At 35.9% G+C, this 25,078-nt stretch overlaps 1 protein-coding gene across 1 annotated transcript; it reads left to right on the forward strand.

The window, feature by feature from the left end:
* The first annotated feature begins 12,065 nt into the window (after nt 1-12,065).
* LOC101540792 (olfactory receptor 4C15-like) lies at nt 12,066-13,010 on the forward strand. Its single transcript, XM_004621598.2, has one exon. The coding sequence runs from the start codon at nt 12,075-12,077 to the stop codon at nt 13,008-13,010; it is 936 nt and encodes a 311-aa protein (XP_004621655.2). The 5' UTR covers nt 12,066-12,074.
* Nucleotides 13,011-25,078: the final 12,068 nt, after the last annotated feature.

A 25,078-nucleotide genomic window follows, 5' to 3' on the forward strand; every position in this document is an offset into this window, starting at 1 on the left:
AACCTTATGTTTCGAAAAAATGAAATAGTTAAATTTAAAAGAATAAATTTTCGGCCCAGAGATGAACCGGGAGCCGCACCACGAGAAGCAGAGCCTCCGCGCCTATTGACTGTGATCCTGAGGTCTCCTAACCCATTTTGGCACCAGAGCGGATTCTTGCAGCCATCCATTTTGACTGTGAACTGAGCTAAAATATTAGAAACCCAAAACCGCGCGGCCGCGCGGACTCAAAGTCTTCACTCTTAGCAATGAAGAGAAATTATTAGATGATGTCTATTCAGCAGGCCTGATTGTTGGGGAAAATTTCCAATCAATAATAGTGAGTTCTGTATGGAAATATGGAATGTACTCAATATATATAGAGAATAATGGGAATATCATTAGCTACTTAGATGGGGGGTGGGGTGGGAGGGGGGTGTATTGGGGTTCTTGGTGGTGGAACGGGTGCACTGGTGAAGGGATGGTGGTTTAATCAGTATTTGACTGTGACTTAAACCTGAAAGCTTTGTATTTCTTTTCTTGTTTTCACAGTGGTTCAATAAAATATTTCTTTAAAGAAAAAAAAAGAATAAATTTTCTTAATATGTTATTCTATGTGAAAAGACTATTTTTCAGAGTGTCATATTATCCAATTAAAATTATCAATAAGATTTTCAGAAATATATTTTCACTCTTCCATCTGTGGAGGTCCTAATAAATAACTCTTCCTAACAATCCCATGAAGGAAAAAATTGTACTTCTATTTGGTGTCTGGGCTGGAGCGACAGCACAGTGGGTAGGGTGTTTGCCTTGCATGTGGTGACCCTGGTTTGATTAATCTGTCCTTCTCGGAGAGCCCAGCAAGCTACCAAGAGTATCCTGCCCACAAGGCAGAGCCTGGCAAGCTTCCTGTGGCATATTCGACATGCCAAAATCAGTAACAAGTCTCACAATGAGACGTCACTGGTGCCCACTAGAGCAAACTGATGAAAACAGGACGGCAGTGCTACAGTGCTACAGTGCATTTGGAGTCTACTGATTGAAAAATAATAAAGAGTAATAATACAGCGTAATATATTAGTGATTGCTATTCATTTATTACCATTTATATGTTTGTGATTTTACTTTAGCAAAATAATTTAAAATACTATAATAAGAATCTTCTAGAAAAACCATATTGCTGTTCTCGTCCATCATCAGAGACTCCACATCCCCCAGCACTGCTCCAGGTCCCTGTCTTCATGCTCTCCACACCTCCACTTAGCAAACTCAGTTCTCAGAGTAGATTCTTAGGGTCAGATAACACCGATCATATTTTAATCCTCATACTATTATAAATTGCACATATAAGAGTTCTGTTCGTCTCTTATCTACATTTTCATGGGGTTGTTTGTTTTGTTGCTAAGTTTTGTGAGTACTTTATTAGTCTTATTGCATTTGCTGAAAATTTGCAGTCAGAGGTTTCCTAGTTTAGGTGGAGGCTTGAACACATTTCCAAGTTGGCCTTCTAGTGTTGAGGCCCACAGCTGGGTGACACAACACCTACTGTATTGGTGAACTGGAGTGTCCAGTCCTACAAGCTGACCGGCCTCTATAAAGGTGCCTGCATATCTTGCTCATGACTGACTATATAGCACTGAATGACCTGGGTATTATCAGCAGTCTAATATTCCATACTCTCAATGAGTTGGTCTCTGCTCAAGTGCTGAGTGCTTGCATCAGCTAAGTACAGTAAGGACAGGTGTTGGATTCAGATTTCCTTTACTTCAGACTAGTTGCTAGATTTAGTTTACTGTCTCTCTGCCTTTTTCCAGGTGTCTGGTTGGGTATTACTGGAACCACTGAAAACAGTTCAGGCTTTTGCACAGTTTCTCTCCTCAGACAGATGGTTGTGAAATACAGTTGTATTCAAGGGACTGTGTTGATTCTTGATTTGCTCCCCATCAGATGCACTGATACTTTCCTTAAGTTTCCCTTTTGTCCCCGCAAGAGTTGTCAATATGGACTCTGTAATGGGATGTAAGGGAGACGGGAAAATGTTGAGTTTGTTCATCGTTCACATTTAAAAACCCCTAAATGAAATACTAAATTGTCTACTGTTTCTCCACTCCCAATTGGACTGTCCCTCCCTCCAGCTTTCATGACCTCTGTCATTTGCAGAGGTACCCCTGCTTGTACCTCTATTCAGGTCAAACAGTTGTGCACTTGGGCAAGGTGTGTTCGCAATAAGTCTCTCTGTCACTATTCCATCTTCTTTCTGGAATGGGAAACTTAAAGAGGTTATTGATGGATTTTAAACCACATTCCATGGAAAAAGAGGACCACTGGTTTCTCAGGTTCGGTGTCTTCTTAATGAGGCTTTATGCAAAATTCTTTGTCTATTTTATTTTTTTCTTGTTTTCTGTGTTTTGTGGATGGGAACTCCCTCATTCTTCACTGCCTGATCCCACTTTCTATGTCATACCATTGTATGAAAATCATTTAGTTTCTAACAAATGTTGGTTATTGAAATAGCAAAGGAATGTCAATATCCTTAAAGATATTTTTTTTTATTTTGGAGCAATTTTCAAGGAGTAGAATTTGAGAAGTCACAAAAATCTGCTGAGTTGTAATGAAGTTTTTGTTATATGTATAAGTATATGATAACAAGATTAAAATTATACATATACTTATACAAATCTATGTATATAAATATAATTTAAAAATAAGACCTATTCATGACCATGTCAAACAAAATACATAGTAAAATTTGAACAATGGAGGTAAAATACTTATTTAGTAAGTAATGAAGTACTATTCAGAGAGATAAAAGAAATTATAGGACATTTAAACATATTCCTTTTTCATAGATTGGAAGAGTCTATTTCATTAAAATAATTACCTTATCAAACACTTTAGAGATTAGCAGAATGTGAAGCAACCTCTCTATTACATTCTTTAAATACCTGGCAAGGTACATAAAATAATTTTTTTCTAAAATTTTAATTGAACCATTAAACATGAGAGACATCACATTACCTCACTTTCAACTATACTATAAAGCTACAGGAAGAAAACGTGTTCAATGTTGGATAAAGACCTACTGTCAGATCTATTGTATAGCCCAGGGATAAACCACAGAGATATGGGATGTTAATTCTTCATTTTATTTTATTTTTTATTTATAAAAAATATTTTATTGAATCACGTGAAAAAAAATTGCAAAGCTTTCAGGTTTAAGTCACAGTCATATACTGATTACATCCTCATCCCTTCACCAGTGCACATGTTCCACCACCAAGAACCCCAGTACACCTCCCTCCCACCCCACCCCCCACCTAAATAGCTAATGATATTCCCTTTATTCTCTATATACTTTGAGTACATTCCATATTTCCATACAGAACTCACTATTATTGTTTGGAAATTTTCCCCAACAATCAGGCATGCTGAATAGGCATCATCTAATACTTTCTTCATTGTTGAGAGTGAAGACTCTGAGTCTGCGCGGCCACGATAGCGGCCACGCGGTTTTGGGTTTCTAAAATTTTAGCTCAGTTCACAGTCAAAATATATGGCTGCAAGAAGCCTCTCTAGTGCCAAAATGGGTTAGGAGACCTCAGGATCACAGTCTTTAGGAGCGGAGCTAATTCTTCATTTTAAAATAAAAAACTCGATCATTTTTAATTGAATTACCGTGATTTACAGTGTTGTGAATGTTCATGTCATGTGTACATCATTGCAACACCACAGACATCAACAGAGTATCCACTTTTCTCCACAAGATTTCAAAGGCTCCTCTCATTCAACCCTCTACTCCAGCCCACAAACTCCGTTCTGTGGACCCTGGTTACCCCTGTGTTTTTGTTGCAGTTTACTGTGATTCTTTAAGTCCCACATACTTAATAAGAAGTAAATACACATGTACTGTATTTATTTCTTTCCTTCTGACATCTCTCAACTATATATCCTCTAGTCTATCTATGCTGCAGGTAATTGCATGATGAAACTGCACGATATTCTATTGTGCATATATTTCACAATACCCTAATCCAATCATCTGTAGTGGGGCATTTGGGTTGTTTCCCAAACTTTGACTACTAGACTAAGTACTGTGATAGGCATGCATACATAGCAACAAAATATTATGCTTTATGTATTATGTACAACCAAGAATGCAATCATTCTCTGAGGCTTCTCTTCCACAGCCCTTACTATAGAAAACAAGCATACATTTAGAGGTCACATGGACTAGGAGAAACCTCGTAGTAGTAATTTAGATGAGAAAAATTTGGCCCTCATCATCCATGCCATTACTCTTGATGGTCAAATTAAAAGGAACACAGATTTCAATAAATGCAGTTAGAATAATCAAAAAGTCAAATCTTTAATTATTTATAGATCACACTGTAGTTTGCATCAACTCCTTTGTATGTTTTCATTGAACTTCCCCCACTTTTGCTGAAATAATATTCTTATTTTAGCTGTGCTATACAATCTACTGTAAATTTCTTCTTATGATTCTACTACTTTTTCTGTACAAGTAAGAAATATCAAAAATGGACTATTTTTTTTTCTTTTTTGAGTCACACCTGGCGATGCACAGGGCTTACTCCTGGCTTTGCACTTAGGAATTACTCCTGTCGTTGCTCGGGGGACCATACCGAATGCTGGGAATCGAACCCTGGTCGGCTGTGTACAAGTAAAATGCCCTACCCATTGCAGTATCACTCAGGCCTCATAATTATATATATATATGTATACGTATATACATATATATATGAAATTTCAGAGTTGACTTTTCTCTGTCTCTGAGATGTTGAAACAGAACTTGGAATTAATCTTTGTGTATTGGCCAGTCTCTGAATATATATTTATTCACAGTAATAAGAGATAGCACCATACATTTCTATAAACTCACTTATGATAAGATTCATAAGTTCTACTTTTGAATTTTAAGGAAAAATTTCAACTTGAAATTCAAATTTATGAATAGTGTAATCCAGCTCTCATGTTTAATAGAATAAGGTCTATCACTTAACTCTACATCATTGACCTACGCATGTAAACTTTCTGTCTCAGGACTCTTGCCTTTAAATAGATATTATAATCTTTACAAACTCAAGGAGCTTGAAAACATTATAAAATTGTATGTCTAGTGTCAATAAGACAATATTTGAGATACATGAAGAACTCAGTATATTAGAAACTAAAAGAACAACATTTGTTGGAGTGATCAAAATATTCATTTCAAATGTTAGACTTACCTATAGATCATTATGTTCATATTCAATTTAAGTCTAAATTAGGTTTTTAAAAAAGCATATATATCACTTTGCCTTAGTTGGCTTTGATTATTTTCTTTCTAATTCTTTCATTTATCAGGCTTCCTCCAAAAATTTCTCTCCACATTGGTGTTTTAGATTTTTGAGGCTGTATAATAAGTAACATTAATTCAGGGAAATTTTGAGGTGAGTATTTTTTTCTGAATGGATTTTATATCACAAATGGCTTTATATTTATGCCTCAGAATTGATAAGGCATACTTAAAGAAACTGAATCTCTGAGCTGTTTTTGTATTTGTTGTGTTTAAATACTCTGAAAGTGAATTATATCACTAGCAAAACAAAATAAAGGTAGTGCATTCATAAAAAGTATAGAGGTGCACATAAATTCCAATAATATTAAGAATACCCCTCTTGGAGAGCCCGGCAAGCTGCTGAGAGTATCCTGCTCACATGGCAGAGCCTGGAAAGCTACTCATGGCATATTCAATATGCCAAAAACAATCACAAGTCTTACAAGGGAGATGTTACTAGTGCCCGCTCGAGCAAATTGATGAACAATGGGGCGGCAGTGTTACAACACTACTAAGAATATAATAGTTGGAATATTTTAGAAAATGAACAGAGGTATATTTCAAGCAAATAAATGATATTACCCTTAAAAGAATAATATTTCCAGATGATCAAGAATAGACCTGAGCCTAGCTTAATGTTTAAATAAGTATTTTTGTTGATGAAAATTATAGTGCTGGTCCATTGGTTGGGGGAAGATATTAATAGGGTTTAATTCTATTCTTTTGGATTTGGATGCTACTCATTTTATGTGACTGATGCACACGTATAAAAGTACACGTACATGCAATAATGGACTGGAGCGATAGCACAGTGGGCAGTGCATTTGTCTTGCACGTGGACGACCAGCGTTCGATTGCTCCATCCCTCTCAGAGAGCCTGGCAAGCTACTGAGAATATCCCACCCACACAGCAGAGCCTGGCAAACTACCCCTGGCATATTTGTTATGCCAAAATCAGTAACAACAAGTCTCACAATGGAGATGTTACTGGTGCCTGCTCCAGTGCTACATGCAATAATAAATGGAAATCACATTTGCCTCTAATTGCTTGAATAAAAGCAAAAGTGCTCTGGCTTTTAATATTTTAATCTTGCCAAATCTGAATCTTTCTGGAGGGTTAAATAAATATAAAACAGAATAAAATGTGCTACCTGATAGACTTCTAAAATTACTATTTTCTAAAGGGCTCTGGTGAACTAAGGTCAAGTTTTCCTTTAAGCTTTAATGACTCCATATTTCATTCTACCAATAAAAATAAACTGGAATGAGAGAAGAGAAAAAGAAAAATTATTTTCATGTATAGGATATATGTTTATCTTTAAGGATTTGGAATATTGAGATTTGGAACTGAGAATAGCAGTGTATATTTGGTTAATCTATATAACTTTACATTGTATATGTAAAATATAGTATTCTTTAATAAGCACATATTACCATGCTAATACCCCCTATTTTGCCCTTCAGATTGCTGTTGAACTTTATCCCTGAAAGCAATCAGCTCTAGCATTTTATAAGTACACAGAAATTCCATATTTATTCTGCAAAGATATTCTATTCCATTCCTGAATATCCAGTGTTCTAATCCTGAAGAGAAGAAAATAAAATTAAAGCATCTTGAAATAGAAGCACAGGAGCAACTTTGAAAAAAATAAAAGAGAGAAAGAGTAGCCGTAATTGGCCAGGGACATAAAAAGTTTTGCAAGCACTTGGAAAGAAAGAGCATGAACACTCTTAGAAAATCATACTGCTGGGAAATTCACAAACCCTGAGAGGCAATTCTATAGGTTCCTGTTCTCTCAGGGAATCTGCCTGAAGTTTCTGTTGGAAATAAAAGAGGTAGCTTCAGTTTATTTTCCCCCCAAAACCATGTTCAAGACTGTGCTGCATAAGCAGTGGGAAGCATTCTCTGCCTCATTCATCAAAAATGCTCTTAGATATCAAAATAGGACTTGGAAACAGTCTTCTCACTTCAATCAGTCTCTAATTGGACCTTTATTCAAAGGAAAAGAGATTACTGTCATCAGAATTTTCAAGAAACTAACACATGGTGAGATCTGTAATTTGCATATTTCATTTTTTGGAAGGATATTAATTTGTGATGTAGGACATAAAGCTATTTATTCCAAGTTTAATGGAATCACAGTTTTCTCGCTTAATTGTGTACACTTGGGCATATCTCATTCTGGCTCTTGATTCTTCTTTTGACGGTAATATTAAATGTTCACAGGCTTAATATGTTAGAAATGTAATTAATGTGTCAAAAGTCAGTATGACATTAAGATATAATAAACACTCAATAGATATTAGCTATTAGAATTCTAATATTAGGTGTATTGAAGTAAAATATTTCAAAGACTTAAACCATCTTTCTTCATTTTCAAAAAATAATTTAAGTTAAAAGCAAGTTATTTTTAAATGCAGCATATTTATTCATTTTTATCTTAGCTATCCAGTAACATGTTATTCTTGATCATATTCTCATTTATCAAGCATATACAAAATCGTTCTTTATTCTGATGCGGTAGATTTCTGGTTGTGGGTAAAAATACTAATATGGAAGCATACTGATTTAAGTGTGATTTTAATTTTATAAAATTTTATATAAGTATAGGATATGAAAATGCTATTTCTATGAAAAGATCTCTCAAATGTCACAGGAAATAACTTGAAGATTGAGAAGTGACAGAAACAACTAAGCAGTATCTTTAATAAAATGGTCCATTAAATTTCTCTATTTTTTATCATGTAAAGTTTTATATTTCTTCCTAAGCATTCATCAGGTATATTTAAATGCATAAATTCTGAGATGTTTTTGTATTAGTTGTGGCTTTATCTTCACCTTAAGATGAATTAAATAACTATGAGAGCAGAAAATAAAAGTCCTGTTTTCATTAAATGAATATAAGTGAATAAAGAAAACAATCTTCAAATTCCATCAATAAGACTGCGAAAGTTGAAATACTTAGCTAAACCAGAAGAAATATATTGTGAGTAAATAAAACAATCTGAATGCTGAGAAGAATATAATGCCCATGGAGAAATATACTTAACAAGAAACACAAAGAACAAGTTTTTTGGATCAAAATAAGTTAAAATGAAGGAAATTACTTGGGAGTATAAATTGTAATGGGTTTTACTATTGGATTACTGTTTGTGAGGTGACATTTTTCTAATCAAAACTTACCTTTTTCACCATATTATTATTTAAATCCATATCATCATTTCATCATTTTGTGAGGTAAAACAATTGTTATTTTTATAGGAAAAAATGAACAACTGATATAATAATTTATTTTAGAGTCATTCTGCTTTAATAGAAATGTTGCTAATTTATCATAGAGAGTTTATGTGTGTCCTTGATTAGTTTTCTCAAATATTATCATGAATATATTAATGAATATTACCTAAACATTGAAATTTTATTCTTAATGATAATCATTGTTATCAGAGCACTGTATATGCTATATTATCCAAAGTTATCACATAATATTAGAAATTGTTTCATCTGAAAATATAGAGTGTTGATTGACTGCATTTAAGTAATCTAATTTGAAAAGATCATACCTCCTTTAAAATATTATAACTCCTGGCAGCTTCCAAATAAAGGAAAATGAAAGACTGTGAGCTATTTCATTATTAAATTAATATGGAGACTTAGTCATCTTTCATTTCCTCACCTGGGTACATTGTTTTTACATTTTTCACATTGAAGCTGCCTTAAGTAGAAGTGATTCATACAAGTTGAGAGTTGTGATAATTTATTCTAAGATTATTCAGGACATATATGCATTACTTAAAAAAAATTTTCATAACTGCACTCCTACAAAGACATTCCACATTTGTGAGTAAATACATTAGATAAAGTGTGTATCATCCATGGTCATGATCAAACATACAAGATAAGTAAATGCATTGTGTTTCTGTTCTTGTCAATAGTTCTGGGCCTTATCTTCATTTTCACACTTCTAACAGTGTTCATGTTTTAATATATATTTCATTGTATTATCCTCACAAGAAATACATAGCGAGGCATTCTATTATATCCATTTGCTCTGGAGAACTGAGACTTTGAGATTTTGAGTAGTTTTCTACATTACGTAATAAAACTAAATACAGGAGTCTGAGTTACTATCTAGATTTTTATGGATGTAAAGCTTTTTTTTCTCATTTACTGTCACTCCTATTTTTACACTGGGATATGGTTATCACTCTTGATACATGCATGATAGCATTTAATAGTTAACAAATTGCTGAAAAGTATTTAATACTTTTGCATTATGAATGAACAGGTGCAGACATGATCATTCCTCTTTGAAACTGTCGATGGAAAATGAAGTCAAAAGTTGTAGTAATTATCTGGATGAGTACAGGAAAATCCTTCTCTGTGTAAGTTGACTGCTTTTTTTTAAGTGAGAAATAATGGTAACTTTTATCGGTAAGGTAGTTTTTAAAAGAAGCAGCATTTAGGTAAAGGGAGAGTGTCTATTGCAAACCATAATACCCAAAGGGAAAGACATATATACATACAGACAGACAGACAGATAGACAGACAGAAGTGCCTTCCATAGAGGCAGGTGGGAGTGGAGATAGGGCAAGAGGGAAACTGGGTTATTGGTGGTGGGAAGTCTACACTGTGAAGGACTGGGTGTTGGAATATTGTATGACTGAAACCCAATCATAAACAACTTTATAATTGTATATCTCCCTTTGATTCAATCAAAAAAGCAGCATTTTTTTTCAAATCAGGAAAAGGTTGAAAAGTAGACTAATTACAATCTTGTGATATGTATATGTAAACTATATGTATGTATATGTAAGCTATATGTAACCAACTTATACTTTGCAAGAAAATCATGTAATTGGCAATACTTAATGAAGGTTCTAAGACTTCACCTATAGTTAACATGTTGTTCTATTTCTTTCTATCTGCTTCTGCAAATTGTTCTGTTATTAACAGGACTATTATGTTCAAATTCTACATTCTTTCATCATGGAGTATTTTGAACAGAGAAATGGAAACAGTAGGCTTTAAACTCTGCTGGTCTTTGGGGACTAAGATCTCCTTGCTTAGAATTTTTGCTCAAAACAAAAAATCCTTACTCCTTTCTCAGTTGACCAGTTTTGAGGACTTGGATATTATGGCCAGAGGTCCTCTATTTAAATTCCAGACACATCATATATTATACAATTCACCTTGTTTTAATTTTTTTGTGGGAGTGTCATGTCAAATAATGCTCAGGGGTTACTTTTGGCTCTGCACTCAGAAATTACTCCTGGAGGTACTCTGGAGACATAAAGGGAATGCCAAATATCAAACCCGGGTGGACCTTGTGGAAGGCAAATGCCCTACCTGTTGTAATGTCTCTCTATTCAGCATTGGCCTTATGTTTCAAAAAAAGGAGTCTTCTACAAATCAAATAGGGACAGTAAGAACTAACATAGACTTTTATTAGGCAATACTCATTGGAAAACTGCTTTCCTGGCCTAATTTAACTTAGAACTTATAACAGCACTCATTAATAGATATATACTTTTGAGCGATTAGAACAGTTCTCTTAGTGTTTGGAAGTAAAAGAGTCTAATTGTGATTTGTTTTGCTTGGGGGTGACATCCAGATGTGTTTAGGGCTTCCTTCTAGCTTTCAACTGAGGGATCACACTTCTCTGGCTCAGGGGACCTTATGGGGTGCCAAGGTTTGAACCTGGGTCAACTACATGCAGGGCACACTCCCTACCCGCTATAATATTATTCCAGTCCCTAAAGTAAAATAGCTTGATTTGATAAATGTGTCTAGAAAAAAATATATAAAGCTAGTGAAGGAGACAGAGCACTGGCTTCTCCAGAGAGAATAGTGACTGTTCTTACTTTAAAATGATAAATAAAAGAGCAAAATAATACTTAAATATATGTATTTTAACATATATTAAAATTTCCATATAATTTAAACTGAAATGTATAAACTAATAAGTACATAATTTTAAATTATAACTTAATTTTTATTATAATTTAAATTAAATTAATTTAATTTTCTTTTAATTTAAATTAATTTTGAATTTAATTTTATATTATCACTGTGATCCTGTTGCTGATCAATTTGTTCGAGCGGGCACCAGTAACACCTCTCATTGTGAGACTTAATGTTACTGTTTTAGGCATGTTCAATATACCCGGGTAGCTTACCAGGCTCTGCCGGTTAGGCTCGATACTCTCAGTAGCTTGCCGGGATCTCTGAGGGGGGGCAGAAGAATCGAACACAGGTCTCCCATGTTAAAGGCGAACACCCTACTGCTGTGCTATATATTAAATATGTATGTAATTAATATATTAAATTATATATATTGAATATGTATAATCACTTAGAGAAAGTGTGGCTTGACAAGTAAATTGCTATTCTTCATTTCTCAAGATTGGACTGTGTATTCAGAATTGTTCTCCATAAGTTATAACTCACTAAGGCAGATATTATTGAGAATAAAATGTATTTCTCAGTCTCTACAGCTGTAGCTGAGCCCTGATATAAAGTTCTTTTTATCCCATAGTATTTTATAACTTATTCATATTTTTTACATTATGTCCCTCTACCTCCAAATTTTTAATTTTAAATCTCAGTGAATACAAAATCACAAAAGATAATTTTCCAACAAACTAGTTTTAGTTCATGATTCTGGTGGAATGTGGTCTGATGTGATTTTTTTATTCTTATAATTACAGATTTCCTATGTTCCCTTTGATAGCTTTGAGTACTTCTTTGAAAATCATGCAAAACCAAAGCTTTGTGACTGAATTTGTCCTCCTGGGACTTTCACAGAATCCACATGTTCAGAAAGTTGTATTTGTCTTATTTCTGTTCATCTACATTGCAACTGTGGGTGGCAACCTGCTGATAATGGTGACCATCCTGAGCAGTCCAGCGCTCCTGGGCTCCCCGATGTACTTCTTCCTGGCGTCCCTGTCTTTCCTGGATGCCTGCTTCTCCTCTGTTATTGCCCCCAAAATGATCATTGACGCTCTCTATGAGAAGAAAACCATCTCCTTTGGAGGCTGCATGACCCAGCTTTTTGCTGAACATTTCTTTGCTGGAGTGGAAGTGATTGTCCTCACAGCCATGGCTTTTGACCGGTATGTGGCCATCTGCAAACCCTTGCACTACTCATCCATCATGAACTCAAGGCTCTGTGGCATTTTGATGGGGGTAGCCTGGACAGGGGGCTTTCTCCACTCCATTATTCAAATTCTCTTTACTACCCAGCTGCCTTTCTGTGGCCCCAATACCATTGATCATTTCATGTGTGACTTGTACCCATTACTCAAGCTGGCCTGCACTGACACTTACGTGTTTAGCCTTTTGGTGGTGGCCAACAGTGGGCTCATCTGCATCCTGATCTTCTCCATGTTGCTTGTGTCCTATGCGGTCATCCTGTTCTCCCTGAGAAACCACAGCACTGAAGGACAGAGGAAAGCCCTCTCCACCTGTGGGTCTCATGTTGCTGTTGTGGTTCTGTTCTTTGTCCCGTGTATATTTGAGTATGCACGGCCTCCATCTGCTTTCTCCTTTGACAAAACGGTAGCCATATTTTATACCATCCTTACTCCCTTTATCAATCCTTTGATTTACACTTTTAGGAATAAGGAAGTGAAAAACGCCATGAGGAAACTATGGAACAGATTATTTGTAGTTTCAAGTGAAAAATAAAACAATTGCCCTTAAAAATCAAGATATGAAAAAAAAGTCTTTTTTTTAACTAGAAATAACCTATGTGAATGGAATTTGCTTGGTAGTGAATATTTTATTAAAATAAACCAAAGATATAAATTGGTGATAAAGTAAATTGTTTACTCTATATGTTATGAAGTCTGCTTTGGATATTTTATACCTTTATTCATACATTAAAATTTTATTTGTTTCTTTTCTAAATCATTTAATAATTAACAGTAATTAAAATAATTTAATAGAAATTATATAATAGGCTGCTTTCATGTTTGAAGAAACATTTGCAAAACCAGATGAAACCATTTAGAGAATAGTTATAAATAATAATCATTACAGGAGCAAAAGAATGTGTTTTATATATTGTGTTTTATACATTGTGACTAAGAAAAATAATTAGGACTTAGGAAGGATTCTGGGTAAAGGTGTTAAAAAGCCTCAGCACTAGGAATTTCTATTTCACATGACTTTTATTATTTAATAAAGTCCTTGAGAAACTGGGCACCTGGTAAATTTATGGGCAGATAAAACTGTATCAACTCAGTTTTGCCTAAAGATGAGTATCTCATACCAATTAGCATCAGGGAAAGTGGGTCTCGGTGTAGAAAAGATTTCAAAAAGAAATGTCAACAATGAATACCTCTTAACTAGATGTAAAGGTCATATTTAGCATCAGTGTATAAACTATTTGCTACTCAAAAATATTTAAAACTTTGCACTCGGACTCACTCCTGGAGGTGCTTTGGACTGGGGGTGGAGAGTGGAGGTGGTACTTGGGATGCCTAGCATCCAACCCAGGTTGGCACCTTGCAAAACTGATTTATTTACTGTACTAGCTCACTGGTTCATTCAACCTATTTTTAATATTAACAAATTAAAACACCAAGTTTGAAAATTGAATAGAGGTATTTTTGACATTAGTTTCTAGATTTTGATGATAATTATAATTATTTTAATATATATTTTATTTTCATAAAAGTAACTCACAATAGTTTATTACAGATAATATTCAAACACCAAACCTACCAACAAGCACCTTCCCACCACAATAAAGGGAGTGTGTGAAGGTTATTGTATTTCATTCTGGAGCCTTTGAAACCCATAGATAGGAGAATACGAGCAAGGATATTAAAACCAAACAAATGTGTGCTATTTTTGATGAGTAAGTGAGATAGAGTGTAAGAGGTCACTCGTCCAGGAAGTTCTGCATGGTTTTCTGCCTGGATCTTTAGTTTATAGTCTCTGGGTCTTGGCCATTGATGAGATTACATATTGCAGAGAGCAGTTTTTGTGTGTGACAGCCAAGCTACTGGAAAACTGGGGATCTAGGGGGAGGAGGCCCAGAACCAATCCAAGAGGCTTGGAGATCTCAGTCACAGGTTCCCGCACACCTGGGTTTTTCTACTGGTCCCCTCTTGGGTGAGGCTCATCCGAGCATTTGAAGAGTGGCCTTGAGAATGATGGTGGTTGGGTTTTGGAGGTTTTCAGCTGCCGGGATTCTGCTTGGGGCGGGAAAGGAATCCCAACACATCCCCCTCCAAGGTGGCAAGTGAAGACAGTCTGGCATGAGGTCAGGACATTCTGCAACCAATGATTATATTGCATGCCTTAACAAAAGAGTATTAACTGAAACTTTTATTTTCTAGATACTTTATTGTTTGGTTTAGGGACTGCCCCTGGCAGTGCACAAGATTTACTCATGGCTCTATTCTAGAATATCACTCCTACCAGTACTTGGGGAACCATATGGAGTGCCAGGGATTGAACCAAGAATTGACCATGTTTAAGGCAAGCACTCTACTCACTCTATTATCTCTCTGCCCCTTTCCTAGATACTTTTATAATGCAGAAATTATAATCAAAATTACTAAAATTTGAAATGAAAACAAAACCCTTATTTTTTTGTTCATACTTTTCATTCTCTATTTTTCCAGTTCTTGTTTTCATTCCTCCTAATTCCTTTGTTCTCATTCCTTCACATTATATCTTTTTCTTTTATTTGTTATGTTAAATAAAAGTAAAACGTAAGAAAGATAAAAGAAAAAATATTTTCTCCCTCATAAATGACTTTAATATATTTTTATTTTAAAACATACTCAATATATACTAAATAAAATTATATGTCTCCTATTTATATTTTGTATATTTTTAGCTCTTGGGCCACACCTGGCTTACTCCTGACTGTGTGCACAGAACTCACTTCTGCAGGGCTTGGGGGATCATATTTGGTGCTAGGAATAGAACCTAGGTTGGCCTCATGCAAAGTAAGTACTTTATCTCTCCAGCCTCCTATTTTTATTTTATTCGGTTTTTATCTTTCCAGAGTAAATTCATTATCCACCAGAAATATTACTTTAGCATGTTCCCTTTTTAAATGAACAGTTTAGATTATATTCCTAACATCCTTGAGATCATTAAGATAGTTTCTATGAGGTCTAAGCACTCCTGATACCAAGAACATAAACACACACAAACATAATAGCTTTTTTGGGAAACAAAGAGATAACTCAATGGATTGAGTACATGCACCTTTCATGAAAGCTCCTGGTTTTGATTCCTGGCACCACATGTTCCCCAGAGCACTGCGAGGAGTGATGCCAAGCACAGAGCTATGTTTAGCCTCCAAGATGGGTGTACTTTTACAAAACAAGAGAATCGTTGAGGTAAATGTCCTTTGCAAGCACAAATTTAAGGATGTTCAATAACGTCATAGAAAACTGCTTATCAATTAAATAAAAAATAATGAAACAGTAATCAATAGCCTCCACCCCCTCCAAACAATAAGTCAGGTCTGAATTACTGTGAGATCTCAAAATTGCTTACATTATGAATATTATAACACTGAATGATTACAAAGTTACTGAAAATTACAAAACTAGAAAAATTATTGTAAAATCACTGGCGAGTCCTCATTCAAAGATAATGGGAAATCATTCCTCTAATAAAATTCCAAGACCAGGACAACCCCCCCCCCCCCCCCAGTAACACATGTTTGGCTCAGTTTAGACAATGAGGGCTGCAAAAGTGAATCCAAGCAGGAAATGTCCTGTTAGGACACAAGATTACCCTGACTTCAGTGCTATGCAGTAAAGGTACTTGCTGATGGCCCATGACTGAAACTTTACAAATATACCAGCATTTATACCTAAAGTGCATGTTAACTTGAAGAGAATGATCCTCCTGATGGGAGACAGGAGAAAGGTGATGTGAAACTAATAAATAAGCCCAAATCCACACCTTGCTAGATGCAGCCTGAAGAGGAGGGCAGGTTAAGGGTTAAAAGCTCGATTCTGCTAACCGCTGAATTTGCCTTTGTAACTGTTTGGCTGCTTTGGATTTTTTGAGACCTCCCACTGGACAGGAAACAGTCACCAAAGCGGCCAACAAACTGCTCTAGGAACTGTAAGCAAACATTTGCTCAGAAACAGTTAACAGCTAACAAATGTTGAGATTAGCAAATTAAGTGACCTATGTGTGATCCCCTTTGATCCAAATGTGTGATTCCCTTAGATCCAAATGTTTGATTCCCTTAGATCCAATATGTGTGATTCCCTTTGATCTAATATGTGTGATCTCCCTTGATCCAATTTGTATGATCCCCCCTTTTTTCCCCAAAATGGTACAAAAACTGTTTGTTTTAGAGTTTGGGGCCTTCAGCCCCTATTGGCTCTCAGGCACACTGCAGGATCCCAACATGTTGGCTTGAATAAACCCCTAGTGTTTGCAGAAAAAGTTGTCTAGGTCTCATTCCTCCATGCCTTCCCCAGGCAGAGGTCTGCACCACCCTAACACAGCCCAGGCTAACTTGTTACCTGGACATGCTACTATGTCTATTTTATTATTTTCAGTGAATCCTGTGGGACTCGATCAAGATCAAAATTATTTTGGACAGGGAGATCACAGTCTACAAAAAATAATCCATTATCTAGCCATCTCAAAATCTGACAAATAAGTAAACAGAAATTCTTGCAAACAGATTCCATGAGGCCTATCATAACAATTTAATTAGCATTTAGGATTATTTCACTTGGAGCTTAAAGGAACTTCCAAGACATTACTGACTCAACTTCTTGCTTTTGAACATTGTTATTTATTAAATCTACCCTCTGCAAATGTTTTGTTCAGAATTGAGAGCCATTATCCTTGCTTCTTATGTAAGGAGTTAGTTTAAAGCTTTCAACTAATGAAATTATTCAGCAGCAACCCTTATTTCCTAGCCCAGGAAATGTTCTAACCCAGCTATGTAGCTCAAAAAATTAAAAGAGACTCACAGTTGTTTTGTTGGAAGCAGGAAGGTAGTAGAGGTGCTTGGTAAGTTTTGTTGGTAAAGAATGATCAGAAACCTAAAATTTGGGGACATTTGAAAAAAGAATCCATATCAGGAGCCTAGAAAACTATTGAGATACAGAACCTGTATCCCAGAGAGGACAGGAAGTGCCTGGGTCTGTTGGGAGGAGAGGATCCATCATTGAATCAAAGACCAGAGAATATCAAATACCTCAGGGTTGCATGTTGCAGGCACCCATGCTGCCTGAGCACCTATTGTCCACTCACAAGCCTGCATCTCCTCTCCTTAGATGTGTCCTTTGATTCTTTCACTGTGGATGTATACAGGCTCTTTCTGCTCTGCTGAAACCCCTGTTTGGTCTTGAGCATACACCTTAATCTCCTTGTCCTCTTCTCTCCTTTTTCTTCCCAATAAATTCATTATACTTCCTGCCAAAAGCATTTCCTTGCTCCAGCCTGAGTCCAAGTCTCTTTCAGAGAAATCAGATGGTAGGGGTCTTCTTCATATAGATAGGCAGATGCAGAAGGCCCCCTCCAAAGGAAATGGCAAAAATTTCTTGGGAAGAAATGGCACTGAAGTTGCAAGAACCTGATAAGACTTTCAGCAGGAAACAGGGAAAAACAGAAAAAAAAAAAAAAAAAAACAGACCCTGAGGAGGCTGAACCTCTACAGAAATGATGAACTTCAGCACAGATAATGACACAATTAAAAAGGGATTCACCAGAAACTTCAAAACTGTTTCCTTGATAGAATACCTGATCAACCAATACCTCTGTCAGAAAACTCCAGAGTAAGGCATCCTTAGGAATATGCATATAAAAGGCAATTCTCAAGGCCATTCCAAGGCCATGCCAAGGCTTCTTTGTCTTGGGTAAGCCTTCACTTTCTCCCCTTGAGTGTGTGAGTACTTTACTCTCTCTCCTCCCCTTCAAAACCTCCAAATAAAATCTATTTTATTTCGCTGCTTGTCTATTCCTGAAATTCTTTTCTGTGAGGTGAGACAAGAAACCTGAAAACCTTAAGGCCTGGGTTTGGCCTCTCCTTTTCTGCAAAGAGCAAATCTTCGCTTCAAACTGAGCCCACCTGTGGCCCCCAGAGAAGTTGGGTGGTGGGGATCAACTCTTGTTCCTAGAAGATCAAGCGGACTTAAATCCACCTGGTGGAGTTGGCGGCGCTCATTGCAGACTGTATTAGTCTTGGTCTCCCCAGTGAGCCCCAGGTTGTGGAGGCGGATGGAGAGAAAGTGACCATCTTTCTTCTCCCCACTCCATGTAAGTCACCAGGGGGCCCACTGATATCAATCTTCCACGCAGTGCAGAGCAAGTGGAATCAGGTGCAGCTTGCAGATGATGGAGCTGGTAGGGTCTGAACATCTGTGCTGTGCAGGGGCTCAGAACAGACTTTCATCAGTCAGAGGAGGGGAGAAGGAAAGTAGCAAATTTTCTTCTCATGCCTGGCACCTCTCTCCTCCCCACTCCACATAAGCCACCTGGGGAACCTCCACTGGCAACAGATTTAAAGAGCTTTAGATTCCAGTTTCAATATTGGATTTTACTAATAAACTGTGTGAAATTGGGTGAGTTATTTACTTCTTTGGTCCTCAATTTTACACCCTGACAGATTCACTTTCTTTCTTTTTTTAAAATTTTTGGGGTCACACCCGGCAATGCATAGGGGTTACTCCTGGCTCTACACTCAGGAATCACTCCTGTTGGTGCTCAGGGGACCATAAGGGATGCTGGGATTCAAACTCAGGAAGGCCTCATGCAAGGCAAACACCCTACTTGCTGTGCTATCGCTCCAGCCCCAGATTCACTTTCTTTGGCATAGTAAAAATTATATTCATCTGTGATTACTGATACATCTGCTTTAAAGATAGTTCTCTTGAGCACATATCTCCAATCTGGAGCAATTCCTTGCAAACCATTCTCATAATGGTTCTTTCTCTGTCTGAACTACCCTCTCCCCAGCCCTTGAGGCAGGATTTCAATCATGGTCCATTCATCCTGATCCTTGTCTCTCTGTCCTTTGATATTAGTCTCTTCCTGTGTGTTGTGTCTTTTCTTTTGATTTTTATATACATCCCACAAATGAGTGTAGTCATTCTATGTCTGTCCTTCTCCTTGTCTTATTTCTCTCAGCATGATACTCTCCATGTTCATCCATTTATAAGCAACTTTCTTGACTTGATTTTTTTTCTAACAGCTGCATCATATTTTGTTGTACAGATGTACTACAACTTCTTTAACCAGTCATTTGTTCTTGGACAATCAGGTTATTTCCAGATTCTGGCTATTGTGAACAGTGCTGCAATCAACATATATGTGGAAACGTCATTTCTCCTGTGTATTTTTGCAGGGGTATATTCCTAGAAGTGGTATTGCTGGTTTATATGGAGGCTCAATTTACATATATATATATATATATATATACACACACATTTATATTTATATATACATATATATACATATATATATATATATATATATAGGAATGCACATATTGTTTTCCCAAAAGTCTTGACCAGTCAGCATTCCCACCGACAGTGAAAAAGTTCCCTTTCTCTTGGAAATCATGCCAACACCGGTTGTTCTTATTCTTTTTGATGTGTGCCAGTCTCTGTGGTATAAGGTGATATATCATTGTTGTTTACTCCAAGTTGGAGATGTGTGCTGTAAGTGGGCAAATGACCAAACATGATGGCCTCTCAGTACCTGTATTGCAAACAATAATGCCGAGAGAGAGAGAGAGAGAGAGAGAGAGAGAGAGAGAGAGAGAGAGAGAGAGAGAAGAAAAGTACCTACCTGTCATAGAGGTAGGCTGAGGGTGGTGGTGGCAGGAGGGATATGGGGGATATTGGTGACGGAAAATGTACACTGGTGGAGGGATAGGTGTTGGAACATTGTATGACTGAAACTCAATCATGAAAGCTTTGTAATTGTATCTCATGGTGACATGGTGATTCAATAGAAAATAAAATTTTTTAAAAAATTTAATTGCAAAAACCACCAACTATAATTATTTTGAACAAGCACATTCATTGCCTGTAACAGGACAACATACAAATGCCCCAGTGTTATAGTCTCCTTTGTTTAGCAATTTTAGTTGGTTTCTATCAACATTTGGTGTCCTGTCTTTTCTCTTTTGTGTAAAGTTCTTCTAAAGTTTTGTGTTCATCAATGAAGAGTGAGCTATGAATCCCTACACCCCATCCTTCACCCTAAATTCACTAAAAGCTGAACCCAGGGTTGGGGATAGGACTCAAATGGTAGACCATAGTGCTGGGAAGTTTCATGGTCTTATCGGACCCCTTGCACCAATGAATATGGTTCTGGTGGCTCCCAACTACTCCATGGGTGGCTGACCCTCTTTCATCAGGCCTTCCTACAACTCAGGAGTTGTCTAGAGCCAGCCCAGAATTCACCTTGCCTCTAAAAATTGTACAACCTCAGTTCCTTTTTCCTCCTTCCAATTTTTAATGTACCACCAGGCATAAAGGGTACCTACAGACATCATAAATAATGTATTTTTCATCTAATATGTCAGATTTTTTGGATTTTATTATAATAACAAGCCCACTTGATAACTCATCTGTTGATCTGAAGATAGTTGAGGATTGTATCTACTATAATGATATCTATAATTATATCCATAAATCTAAAGATCAATGTGATTTATAAATGCTCAAGCATGAGATGAGGATTTGTAAACTAACATTGTTGTGATAACATACATGCTCCTATATGTGAAAATACCTATACTCATAGCACATAAGTGTAATAAATAGCCACATTCTGGATATTAAATTTATATCATGTAATATGCTTATGATACCATACTAAACCTACATTATGAGAAAATAATTCAAATATGTAAGAAATTTCTTCATCTTCTCCTTTTTTTTCCTTAGGGAGGTGGGATTCTGAACATGCCTGGTGTGTAAGGACTAGTCATAGCTTGATGCACTGGCTTACTCCTGAAAATGCTCATGGGTCCCTATCCAGTGCCGAGGAGCAAATAGGGGTCAGGGACAAGACAAGTGCCACAATTCCTGCACTATCTCTCCAGTTGTCTGCATGATTTCGTAGGTGAAGTTCATATTCCATTATTGAATCATGATTGACAGTGTAAACATCATACTCTTCACAGTAAAATTTGCAGCTGTTGGGTTAGGAAATTTATTTGCATGTTAAAATCCCCAATAAATCTGCAGGTACTTTCTCAGAAACATTCCATTATTGGTTTAAGAAAATACTAGAATGGAGAATTATGAATATTTTGAATTATTAGATATATTTGAGTCAGGCTAAATTTCTATAAAAGAGACCCAATGATATATTGTGTGATTTTTTTAGAAAGTGGCCACACCCAGTGGTGCGAAGGTCTTATCCTTCGCTCTGCTCTCAGATACCACCCCTGGTGGGGCACAGGGGACTATATGGAAGGCCAGGGATCAAATCCATATGTCTACTATGTGCAGGACAAATGTAGTAGCACTATAGCTCTGTAGTCCCATTCATCGATTTGCTTGAGCAGGCACCAGTAACAGCTCAATTGTGAAACTTTTTGTTACTGCTTTAATTATGTCAAGTATGATAACATAATTAAAGTTAACATATTAAATTCTACTTTCTGTAATTGAAGCTATAAGAATGCTATTCTCATGTAAATTAACTTTTTAGAAATATATGGGGAGTGTCATGCTAAGTGAAATGAATTAGAATGAGAGGGACAGACATAGAAGAACTGCACTCATTTGTGGAATATAAAGTAACAGAATGGGAGACTAACACCCAAAGATAGTAGAGATAAGAGCCAGGAGGATTGCTCCATGGATTGGAAGCTGGCATCACATGCTGGGGCAAAAGGCAGCTCAGATACAGAAAGGAACACCAAGTTAAAAATGCTTGGAGAACTTGCTTGGGATGGGAGATTCATGCTGAAAGTAGATGATAGACCGAACATGATGGCCACTTACTACCTTATGGCAAAACATAACACCCAACAGGAGATAGAGTAAAAGAGAATGTGCCTGCCACAGAGGTGAGTGTGGGGTGCTGGATGGGGGTGGCAGTGGGAGGGACACTGGGAACATTGGTGATGGAGAATGAGAAATGGTCGAGGGATGGGTACCCAATCATTGTGTGACTGAAATGTAAGCACCAAAGTTTGTAAGTTTGTAACTGTACCTCACAGTGATTCATTAATTTTTTTTTTAAGGAGAAGAAGGAAATAGTGGGGCTATTAGAGACGCGAACAGTTCAATTCTATAATCTTAAAAAATGGCCAGAGTCCAGAGATAATGGTCACAGGGAGCCTCAGTCATGACTGAGTTACCTTTAAGGCACTCCTGGTGTATTAAAAACGTGATTTTTAAATTAGGAAATATCCTAGACCACCTAGGAAAAGCGTGAGCAGAATTATTTTCTTCCTCTAGAGTATTATAGAATTACAGTTGATATAAAATGGATGAAATAGGAATGGTTAGGGTTAGGGTCAGGATAAGAACTCAGTGGAAAGTCTCTGATGCAATATTATATAAACTTGCTCGTTTCAACTTTACAAAATAAAATAATTGTCTACTGGGTAGACATTTAGATGATTCATAAACCTTCTAGGTCCTTCCTTTGAACTGTTAGGTGATAAAACATATGGGTTATGTGATTAAGAATATTATTTTCTTAGAAATTATTCAAATTTTGTCTCACCTGGCGACTATACATATATATACACTTTTAAAAATAATCTTGATATTAATATTTCATAAGTGCATACTTGATACTTCATCTGTCCATAGAATATTTTTTAACTCTCTGTCTGAAAAGCTTTAAGTATATTACTATTGTATAGAAGAGGACACCAAGACTAAGAGGTTTCTTCAATATCCCATGATTACTAATAGATATGTTAGAATTGATACAAAAAATGGAAATTATAATATTTTAATTAATATGTTTATGTTAACTTTGGGCTGAAGCAATAGCACAACGGGTAAGGCATTTGCCTTGCATGTGACTGACTTGAGTTCTATTCCTTCATTCCTCTCAGAGAGCCTGGCAAGATACTGAGAGTATCTCGCCTGCACAGCAGAAACTGGCAAGCTGCCCATGGTGTATTCAATATGCCAAAAACACTGACAAGTCTCACAGTGAATATGTTACTGGTGCCCATTTGAGCAATCTATAAGCAACAGGATGATAGTGATAGTGATAGTGATATTAATTATGAGATTAATAAAATTTTCTGTGTTCACATAGATCTTATATGTATTATGTTATTAGTGGATGAGACCCTATTTTAACTACATGTATCAAACTGATGTCATGAATATTAAAATTTTGTTATACTGAAATAACTGATTTTTCAATATTAGTTAATTTTTCATTGTCATTCCTTTTTTTTTGTAAATTTTGTCCATGGCAATGCTTGAGTTTCTGTAAATTACTTTGTTCTTAACTGTTATCCTTTTCATTTCATTGTTCCTTCTCTTTTGACATGAGGCTAAACGGGTCAAAATAAAACACAAATGATGTTTCATTAATTTTAATCTTTAAAAGTTTTGCTTCATTTTTCAGTGAAACAAAATTGCTTATGTTGAAATAAATATAATTAAATGATGTGAGAATATATAAAAAGAGGAATTCATGTTCAAGAAAAAATATAACAAAAGCTTGCTTGAAAGTCTTTCCTACTTTTGCAAGGATGATAGATTTTGTTTATACTTCTATAGTTTTGGTGACAGCTTGCAGTAGGATGCATATTTTATCATGGAGACATTACTACCTATTCTGGAAATATAACAGACATGATTATATTCATTCTTAATAAATTGAAAACAGTAGAATTTGTATTTGTCTTATCAATATTGTGAGCTTTTTAAAGTTTATTTAGCTTTTTAAGCTCATATTAAATAAATAAAAATTTATTTGAACACTATCATTGTTATATGTTAAAATATAGGGCTTATATGCAAAGCATATATGAAAAAACTTTTTGTTACTTTTCTCATTAGGTGAGCACTTGAAATGAAGATGCAACTATTCTTGAAATATGTCTGAAAGTGAACTGAGAAGTTGCAATAGTTCTGTGCAGAATTAAAGGAACAGCTTTCTGTGGGTAAGATGTCAGATTTTCTAAGTGACAGACAATAGTAACATTAACTAGCAACACTACAATAATGCAAATAACAATTTTCTGTTTTCCAGGTAGAAAATTAATCTATAATCTCTCTTGTCATAACCCATTGAAACATTCAGGTGAGTAGTAAATAAACATCTCTACTAGCAAGAAAGAAATGCCAATAAATTTGAAACATGTGTACCTCAGGAAGTTACACTGGATCAAACTGGACAAATATATACATACTTAACAAGTTATCAGTAAAGACTCAATTCAACTATATTAAATATTCTCTCTTACTATGTAATTTTGGTACTTGACCTCTGGATGCACATTAGGAACAGAACAAAATCATCTGCACTCTTAATTCTTTGTTTAGAAAGAGAATTCTTGTTCCCTTCTGGGTGGATCTAGGGTAAAGAACTGGGCATTGAAATTGCGTATTTGTGTTTAAATTCCAGATTGATGTTTGTTACATCTGTTATTTAGTGATATAACACTTAAAGGGTGATTTTTCTACACAGGTAAATATAGATAAACTAACAGCAAGAGTTTAGTGTTTAAATGTTCTCAATATTTATTTTACAGACATTATTTAACTTTAAAATCGTTCACTTACTAGTATTATTAGTAGTGTAATATTTCT

This window comes from Sorex araneus, chromosome 6 (assembly GCF_027595985.1).
Source record: "Sorex araneus isolate mSorAra2 chromosome 6, mSorAra2.pri, whole genome shotgun sequence".
Classification (NCBI taxonomy): Eukaryota; Metazoa; Chordata; class Mammalia; order Eulipotyphla; family Soricidae; genus Sorex; species Sorex araneus.